General features: G+C 51.0%; 2 protein-coding genes across 2 annotated transcripts in view; one reads left to right on the forward strand and one right to left on the reverse strand.

Annotated features, from left to right (window-relative positions):
* Positions 1-345: 345 nt before the first annotated feature.
* LOC114923655 (glutamate-rich protein 6B-like) lies at positions 346-8264 on the forward strand (the record flags this gene model as incomplete). The annotated part of the gene is made up of 7 exons (XM_029286929.1): positions 346-485; positions 1622-1686; positions 1894-2021; positions 3459-3547; positions 4222-4374; positions 5393-5621; positions 8034-8264. Coding segments are annotated over 7 exons (1035 nt in total), but the record flags the coding sequence as incomplete, so codon positions are not given.
* A 195-nt stretch (positions 8265-8459) lies between these two features.
* LOC114923654 (inhibitor of nuclear factor kappa-B kinase subunit alpha-like) overlaps positions 8460-9137 on the reverse strand; it is a 13244-nt gene continuing 12566 nt past the window's right edge. The window contains exon 8 of the mRNA XM_029286928.1: positions 8460-8466. Within this exon, the coding sequence (XP_029142761.1) occupies positions 8460-8466 (7 nt within the window). The remainder of the gene's footprint in view (positions 8467-9137) is intronic.

Here is a 9137-nt window from a genome sequence, read left to right on the forward strand (position 1 = left end):
TGTGACTTACCATGCAGTCCTGACGGTCACCCCTTCGGCCACTCAGCAACCGGCCTGCACTCCTACCATTTGCAGCCTCCTGCAGTCACTTGTACGGTGGGCTTTGTTGAAAATTGGCATTTATTTCCAGGTTTCGGTAAAGCCACACCCCTTAGCAATTTATTGATCCGCGTAATGACGGCTGCAAAAAAAAAAACCCCAATGAAACCAGAGCCACGTTGGGACACAAAACCAGCCTTTCCTCTCCTGGCGATGGTGAAATGCTGAAAAGGCCGAGGCCAGACCCCAGGAGGGCCGGGGGGTGGGGGCGGCCATCCCTCCTCTGAACCCGGGGCTCCTTTGCAGTTTCTGTGTTGCAGGACGTACAAAGAGGTCTTCCAGTGTGTGATCCAGGAGCTCATGGAGAGGCGAGGCAGTGAGATCGACATCCGTCCTCATCACCGGGGGTCACTGGACAGCAAGACTAGAAGGATGCTGATGGAAGAGTAAGCCGCCTTCTAGTTGAACAGCTCCCGCTCCTATCCGAAACTCTAGCTCCTCGCTGCCATCTAGTGGTCATCTAGAGTTTTGCAGTCCACACCGAATGCTTCATGTCCACCCTCCCCTGCAGGATATTCTTTTTCCTACCTTAGTGGGCTTTTGCCAGGTGGACACAATTCCAAAATAAAGCCCTGGGTGTGGCAAGGCAAGAATAGTCTATATAAGAAGCAGCGTACTGGGGAATGGTTTATTTAAATAAACCCGACATGTTTCCAGAGAACAGAATAACAGAATTGGAAAGGGACCTTGGAGGTCTTCTAGTCCAGGGCTTTTCAACCTTTTCACCCATTGTACCACTTTTAGGATATGGCAACATCCGAGTACCACCAGTCGCCTAGCAAGGGGTCAAAAACTTGATGACCAAAAAAAAAAAGGGGGGGAAGTGATAAAGTACAGGTAGTCCTCGACTTACAACAGTTCACTTAGTGACTGTTGGAAGTTACAATGGCACTGAAAAAAGGGCCCCCCAAGGCACAGCCAAGCAAGACACCTGCCTGCCCGCCCGGCAGCGCTCTCATTCCCCTCCCCTACTACCACTTTTCTAGGATGGTCACGTACCACCTGCCAGGTGCCAATGTACCACAGGTGGTACCCGTACCACTGGTTGAAAAGCCCTGTTCTAGTCCAATCCGCTGCTCAAGCAGAAGACCCTATATACTATTCTGATCAAATGGCTGTCCAGTCTCCTCTTAAAAGCCTCCAGTGATGATATCGGATCAGGGCAGCAAATGTGTGGAATTTCAGTAGATGTCACGATTGATTGCGGCCCAGTTGTGGGAGCTTTAAGTTTGCAAACTAGCATATTCCTACTTTCCAATAGCATATTCCTACTTTGGAAACCCCTTTCCAATAAAGTAAGACAGGGAAGGGTCGCAAAGAGGTCGAAGGAAAATTGCCCATCTGGTTCTTTGGCTCAGTAGAAAAGCCAAAAGCCAGGTGCTTTCTCTGACGTGCTTTAATCAATATATTTGATTGGTTTCTTTGCTTAGCTGCCCTCATGCCCATTTTCTTCAGCTGCTTGTATGGCATAAACATCTTAGTCCGCCTACTGACGGCTCATTTTCAAATATTTTCCTCTTAGGTTACAAGAACGAGGCGTCGAGAGATACAGAGAGATATTTATGCAATATATAAAATATGGCCCATGTGAGTACCCTCTAACCCTCTGGAGCCTCTCTTGTCCTCATTTCATTTCTCCAGATAAGGCCTCCGCCTCTCCAGAAGTTCCCCTGCAAAAATGGGAAAGCATCTTTTCTCCCTTCCCCCCCCCCTGTGATAAAAGAGACAAATCCTGTGAAATCCTGACCTTCTTGAAGCTCTGGACTATTCAATCTGCTCTTCAACCTATTTCAGGCATCAAAATTCATTTCAAGTTGTCGGACCACCTGCCCCGGCCAGAAACCGAGAGCCTAGAGAAACGGTATCCGGAGCCCAGAGAGCTGCTGGAGATGGACCTGGGATTCAAAGCTGAGCAGCTAAAGGTGGGCGGATCTCCTCCCTGGCGGGGTCTCCGTTTGGGAGCCCGAAGGCCCGCTCGAGAGGTGGACGGAGCACGCTGGGCCCCCCCTCTCTGGCCCAAAGGGGGGGAATCGGAGGGCTGTGCTCTGCACACCGACCTCACACCCCCCCTCACGGCCGCCTGGGGGTTTACGCAGCCCCCTCTCCCGCCCAGGAGCCCCCAGCAGCCCCGGGAGAGCTCCCTCCTCCATTTTTGACCCACCACAGGGACCCTGGAGACAGAGGCAGAGATGGGGGGGGTCACTCAAGGGGGTCCCGGGGCTGAGGATGGACTGAACCCGCCTCTCCCTGGCCCTGTGTGGCGGCTGGGCCCTCTCAAGCTCCTCTCCCTGACCCAGGTGGGTGGCTGACCCCGCTCGGCCAGCCTTTAGGTGGGGCTCCGTCTCCCAAAAAACCTTTGCAGAGAAACAAAAGTCCTTGCGGGCTTCTGTGGCGGCTACAGGGAGTCCTCGACTTACAACAGTTCATTTAGTGTCCATTCAAAATTATGACCACAATGGGAAAAGCGACTTACAACCATTTTTCACACTGCAGCATCCCCAGGGTCACGTGATCTGAATTTCAGCATCTGACTCATATTTATGACGGTTGCAGTGTCCTGGAGGTGTGTGTCATGGGATCCCCTTTTGCGACTTTCTGACAAGCAAAGGGGGAGGCCGGATTCACTTAACGGCCATGTGACGAAGTTAACCCCTGCAGTGCTTCACTTAACAACTGTGGCAAGCAAGGTCATAAAATGGAGCAAAATACACTTAACAAATGCCTTGCTTAGCAACGGGAATGTTGGGCTCCATCGTGGTCGTGAGTCGAGGGTTCCCTGTGATTCCTCTTTTCCGTGGCAGCCGGGCGAGAGAAAGGAAAGACGACCTGCCTCCCAGTCGACCGTTTCCAGCTCTGGGCTTCAAAAACTCAGAAGGCCCCTAGAAAAATAGCTCTGCTGCCATCTAGTGGCCACCCAGGTTTTTGCATCCAGGCGTTAATGTCTGGTCCTCATAGGGCTTATTCTCACTAGTTATTGGGTAGTAGGATTAATTCCACAGAGCCTCTGTCTCTTTCTGCGTCTTTCTTAAACAGCTCCCTTACTTTCACCCTAAATAGCCCTTTCTTAAAGTTTAACTTTCCGGCATAATTTATTCATTCAACTTCTACGGATGCCCAGCTCACCAGCTGCTCTTGCAGCTCCCAGATTTGAGAACTGTCGTGTCTAAGACCAAACAAATTGGAAGCCAAAGAGGCCAGTCCATATGCTGCCGTGACAGTGAGAGATTCCCTTAAACCCCCCCTTTCATTTCGGTGGCTGTGCAGCATGCTGGCAGCCCGGGGGGGGGCGTGATCGGAGGCGAGGGCCCTTGTCTCAGGAGGGCTCTGGCCTCCCCTGTTTCCTCTGCTTTCTTCCTCAGCTCTGCCATCCCTTCCAGCCTGTGAGAAGATACTACCAGGATGGAAAGAGCTTCCTCCTCCTCCTCCCGGACGGAACGGGCCAAGTCTAATATCTGCCAATGAACAAAGTTTAGAGCCGGGGCGTCCAACCTCGGCGGCTTTAAGGCTTGTGGAGTTCAGCTCCCGGCAATCCCCAGCCAAGGAATTCTGGGAATTGAACTTCACAAGCCTCGAAGTCGGCAAGGTTGGACCCCCCTGATTTAGAGGAAGGAGAGGGGTCCTAGCTGAAAATCCCTCTCTCCGGGGGACGCAAGCGCCGTGTGGGATCCGAGGGATGTGTGTAAAGGCAACGAAGCCTTGCCGGGGGGGCAATTCCTCATTTATCTCTACGGTCAACCCGGGGCTTGGGGGAGGGAGGGGCAGGGCGACCCCTTTTTGAGCTGCCTCTCTAACACTTGCCCCAAATTATAATGTTTGCTGCTGAGCTCTTCCACTAAGCTGGACACTTTAGCACAGGGGTAGTCAACCTTGGCTCTTTTATGACTGGCTCAGGAATTCTGGGAGTTGAAGTCCACGAGTCATAAAAGAGCCAAGGTTGACTACCCCTGCTTTAGCATAACCAGCCAAGGATAGTTTTGTCAATACAAATAAATATAAGTGGAATAAAAATTACAAAAATAAAAAGAAGACCATGTTACTAAGATAAATATATATATTTATTATTAAGCCATGAATATATCCGGCACCCCGGATGACCAATATCCTTCCTTAGCTCCGACTCAGTTACCCGTCCGGCCGCCTGGCCATCCTCATGACTTACGAGAGCGAGACCCAGTTCACCTACAGCGTCCTTCGTGACACCCAGGGCAGCGAAATTCTGGCCTTCTTCACGAATCAGGGCTACGCAGCACACGACCAGCCAAAGGGAAAGCTCAGGTAATCGGAGGGAGGAGAGAAGGAAGGAAGGAAGGAAGGAAAGAAGGAAGGAAGGAAGGGAGGGAGGGAAGAGCTTCCAGCAGCGTAGAGGGGCTCCCTGGGGGGGGGCTGCAGGCTTGGCCCCGTCCTCCCACATCCCCAGGGCTTCTCGAAGGGCCAGATATAAGCTAAGTGCCCAAAGGGGAACAGAAACCTCCTCCCAGAACGGACAGGCAGGTGGTTCTCAACTTATCACGACAGTTGGGACCGGACTTGCTAGCCCTGGCTAAGCCAGGCAGCCGTTAAGCGAGTCGCCCAACTTTACAATCTTTCTTGCCCTGGTTGTTGAGGAAATCGCAGCAGCCGTGAAGTGAGTTGTGCAGTCATTAAGCGAATCCGGCTTCTCCCGTTTCCTTCCCGGGTTGGGAGCCGGCTGGGAGGGGGGGGTCGGTGGCCGTCACTCATCCCAGGACGACAGTGATGCCGCCGCAGCCGTCCTAGAGACCTGCCAGTTGCCAAGCGCCCGAATGTTGATCACGGAGGCGCTGCAGCCGCCGTAAGAACGAGGACTGGCTGTAAGTCGCTTTGCTCAGTGCAGTTGCAACTTTAAAGGGTCGCTACACGAGGGGGCACAAGCTGAAACTGCCTCTATAAATCTTAAATCAGAATTCAGATTGTTTGGACTGTCAGCACGGAGAACGTGGGGGTTTAGGGCTCTCTTTGCACATATTGGGTGTAGAAAGGCGCAAAGCTTTGAGAGCCAAACTGCTGATTTTTAGTCCCCTCTGGACGTTTCTTAACATGAGAGCTTCACGCAGACCTTAATGTTTTCAGCAAGATGATGATGGGGCATTTCCTGCAACCATTTAAAGTGTTTACAAAGCTTTTTATGGAAGGTGTAGGGCAGTGATAAATACTAGGGAGACGGGCGTGTGCTGCTGCCTGCATCCTCCCCCCACTGGAAGTCCGAAACACACACACACACACACACACACACACACCCTTCAGCCACATTTTAATTTTGCCTTTTCCGCCCTAGGCTGAACCTGGGCCTTTGCAGGGGCTCCGTCTTTGACGAGAAAGGGCGGCGGCAGAAGTTCTGGAACTGGTGGGACACCGGGGTTCACGTCCACGCGCCTCCTTTCCAGCCCGTCTGCCTGCAGCTCAATGTTTACATCCAGGTTAAAATTAAAGCCCAGGATCAGGTTTTCCTCACGTTTACAAAGGCTCACGACTGCCTCCGCCTCAACGTTGGTGCCCGGCTGAGAGTGAGTCTGGGTGGCACTTTCTGGTGTGAGGTCAGGCAGATTCAACTTCCATGGGGAGCAGTTTCTTTCATCATTTACTAAAACCAAACGTTGCTTGTGGGTGGAGACCTAGAAAATGGGTCAGCTTGCCTGCGTAGTAAGGGGCAGGGAGACCCCCCTCTTATGAGGGCAAGGACCCCCTCCACCCTGTCAGGGGCGGCCATCGGGTGGGACCATGAAAAGTGGCCAGTCTGCTTCGGGGGGCAGTTCAAGGGGCCGGGGGTCCCCTCCAAAGCCCTCCATGGCCTTCACGGGTCCAGGCTACTTGAGGGACCTCCTCCCCCCGCTGGGGTTGGCCTTCCCCACCTGTGCCGGCTGAGGAGACAGATTGGGGGTCCCGCCAGCCCGTTTATTCCAGCTGGTGGGGGGGCTGGGGGAGGAGGGCCTTCCCTGCTGTGGCTCCTGCTCTCTGGATCATCTTGCCTTCCCCCCCCCCGCCAGATGTGAGGTTGGGCCCCCAACCCTCCTAAAGATGTGGCTTTGCCAGTCGGCTTGGGGGCCCAGTGGGGGATCGGCGCATGGAGGGAGTTGATCAAGTAATAACAGATCCCCCCCTCCACTCTGCCCTCCCCTGTGTCCATAGGTTTCTATGTCTGATTTCAATTTTTTATGTTTTAACTGTATACATGCAGTAACTGTAAGCTGCCCAGAGTTACCCAGAGGTAAGATGAGTGGCCAATAAATTTTATAAACAAATAAACCAACCAACAAATACATGCAAAAGGGCCTTCTCGGGGGTGGCCCCTTCTTTAAGGATCATCATACCCCGTGAGGTCCGGCTGGCCCCCAGCCTGTTGCTGTTGGGGCTCCACAGGGCCCTAAAAACGTGACTTTCTCCCTGGGCCTGGGGACCCCCAGGGGAAACAGTGCCGATCAAGAGGCCGATTTGATTGTGTGGCTGCGGCCTTGGGGGGGCGGGGTGGGGGGCTTCTTTTAATGGGGTTTTATCACACGGTGGGACTTTTAAATGATGTGGGGTCCCTATACGAGAGTGGGATGGCTCTATAAATTTGTTTTAAATTTGTTTAATAAACACATGAATAAATAATATGACAAGGGAGTCACACCTCCAATGAAGGAGGCAGGGAAAAATTGTGAGAAAAAAATGATCTTTCCTTCGTATTTGAAATGGAAATATTTCTGGAGGTTTCTTTGCCTCCCGAGGCTGCCTTTCATAAGGTGGCATTGAAAAAGGCCTCCTTTCGTTTATGGGGTATTGTTTATAGAGTAAGCTTTGAAAGAAAATTATTCTGGAAATGAACTTAAGAATTGAATTCTATTCTGTTCTGTTATTCGATGGCTCTTTGTTTTCTTCTTTCTTCTTTCTTCTTCTTCTTCTTCTTCTTCTTCTTCTTCTTCTTCTCCTCCTCCTCTCCTCCCATCCTCCTCCTCCTCTCTTCTTCTTCTTCTTCTTCTCCTCCTCCTCCTCCTCCTCTTCTTCTTCTTCTTCCTCCTCCCATCCTCCTCCTCCTCTTCTTCTTCTTCTTCTTCTTCCTCCTCCTCCTCTCCTCCCATCCTCCTCCTCCTCTCTTCTTCTTCTTCTTCTCCTCCTCCTCCTCTTCTTCTTCTTCCTCCTCCTCCCATCCTCCTCCTCCTCCTCTTCTTCTTCTTCTTCTTCTTCTTCTTCTTCTTCTTCTTCTTCTTCCTCCTCCTCTCCTCCCATCCTCCTCCTCTCCTCCTCCTCCTTCTTCTTCTTCTTCTTCTCCTCCTCCTCCTCTCCTCCCATCCTCCTCCTTTCTTCTTCTTCTCCTCCTCTTCTTCTTCTTCTTCCTCCTCCTCCCATCCTCCTCTTCTTCTTCTTCTTCCTCCTCCTCCTCTCCTCCCNTCCTCCTCCTCCTCCTCCTCCTCCTCCTCCCCTCCTCCTCCTCCTCCTCCTCCTTCTTCTCCTTCTTCTTCTTCTTCTTCTTCTTCTTCTTCTTCTTCTTCACTCTTCTTTTAATCACTACAATTATACTCGGCTTTTCTTTCCTCACTTTATAGCCAACCCTTGGTTTTGTGTATGTATGTATGTTGGCGGGTTTTTGTATTTCACTATTAGAAATTCACCTTTGAAATGTCGCAGCAACAGATTGTCACGGACTCCAGTTCTTTTGAAAATGAAGTCTTTCTTTTGGTCAGTGTGAAAAACCTGGTTGCAAAAGATAAACGAGTTGGTTAGCAGGTAGCTTTGGGGATGGAAAGAAGGTACACACGTATTTATTCTTCTGAATGTAGAACGTAACTTGTTGGATATATATATAAGCAAACATACGAACCAAGGAAGCATTGATATTAACATTATGGGTTAATAATGTTATAATGATAACAGTTCGCGGTCCCAATACTTCAGTCTCTCTCAATCCACGTTGTCTTTTTCCTAATGGCTTTCTGCAGTTGAAGGATTCAAGGATGCTTTGGGTTCTTCAGCGATATGGAACCACCAAGCACCTCGTGAGTCCTTCCTTGCTTGAGAAGATCAGCAATATCTTGACCCACGTGAAGAAGCTACTCAAGAAACTCGATTCTGATCCCTCAAAAGAAGCTGCAGACCTGCGCCTTATATCGAAGGTGTATGAGAGGATGCACCGACGACACAGACAGATACAGCCCAAGGAGAGAAATTAATCTGTTAGGCTGCGGGAAGCCAATCTAATATTTTAGTGGTGCAGAAACTACATGAAGTTAAGCTTCCTAGAGGAACCATTAAACCTTCCCTCCATCTATGCTGTAGTTTTATCTTTTCATGTCTCTTTATGTGACACACTTAAGGGTTACGTTATCCCGTTTGAACCAGGAGGCTCTACTTAAAGACCATTTCATTCAACGGCTGTTCAAAGTTACGAAGAGGGCACTACGAACAGCGACTCTACAACCGGCCTTCGCACTTGTGACCGTTGCAGTCATGTCATCAGAATTCAGGTGCTTGGGAAGTGGTGTGTATTTACAATAATGGCACAAATGTCAACCACAACCTTCCCGGAGAGCTTCCAACAACACGGATTCACCGCCTGGTTTTCTTGGGTTGTAAAAGAGCTTGCCAGATATTCTGTAATCTCACAGTAAAGTCAGAGAAAAGTTCTTCTGGGTGTGCTGCTTGGCTGGCCTACTTCGCAGGGCTGACCCGATGGGGGCTCCTTCCAGCAGCCCCTCTGGCCTGGGAACTGCGCGTTGCCCCTACTATCCCCCACCCGGCCACGAAGTATGACTTGAGAAGTCACGTCGCAAACATGCCCTAAGCTTTTTCATTGTAGTTCACGGTGTGGATGACTCAGCTTTTTCCTCCCCCCCCCCCCCTTACTCACGGTCTTTGGAGACTGCCTGGAAAAAATCCCTGCGGTTTTCTTGGCAAGGTTTTTCAGAAGCGGTTCGCCATTGCCTCCTGCCTGGGGCGGAGAGAGAGTGCTGGCTCTGCACCCAAGGCGCGGGACTAGAACTCACCGTCTCCTGGTTTCTAGCCCAATGCCTCAATTACTACCCCCTCCGGATTAGCTCCATCGA

This window comes from Protobothrops mucrosquamatus, unplaced genomic scaffold (assembly GCF_001527695.2).
Source record: "Protobothrops mucrosquamatus isolate PMUCROS unplaced genomic scaffold, P.Mucros_1.0 scaffold6018, whole genome shotgun sequence".
In the NCBI taxonomy this organism is placed as follows: Eukaryota; Metazoa; Chordata; class Lepidosauria; order Squamata; family Viperidae; genus Protobothrops; species Protobothrops mucrosquamatus.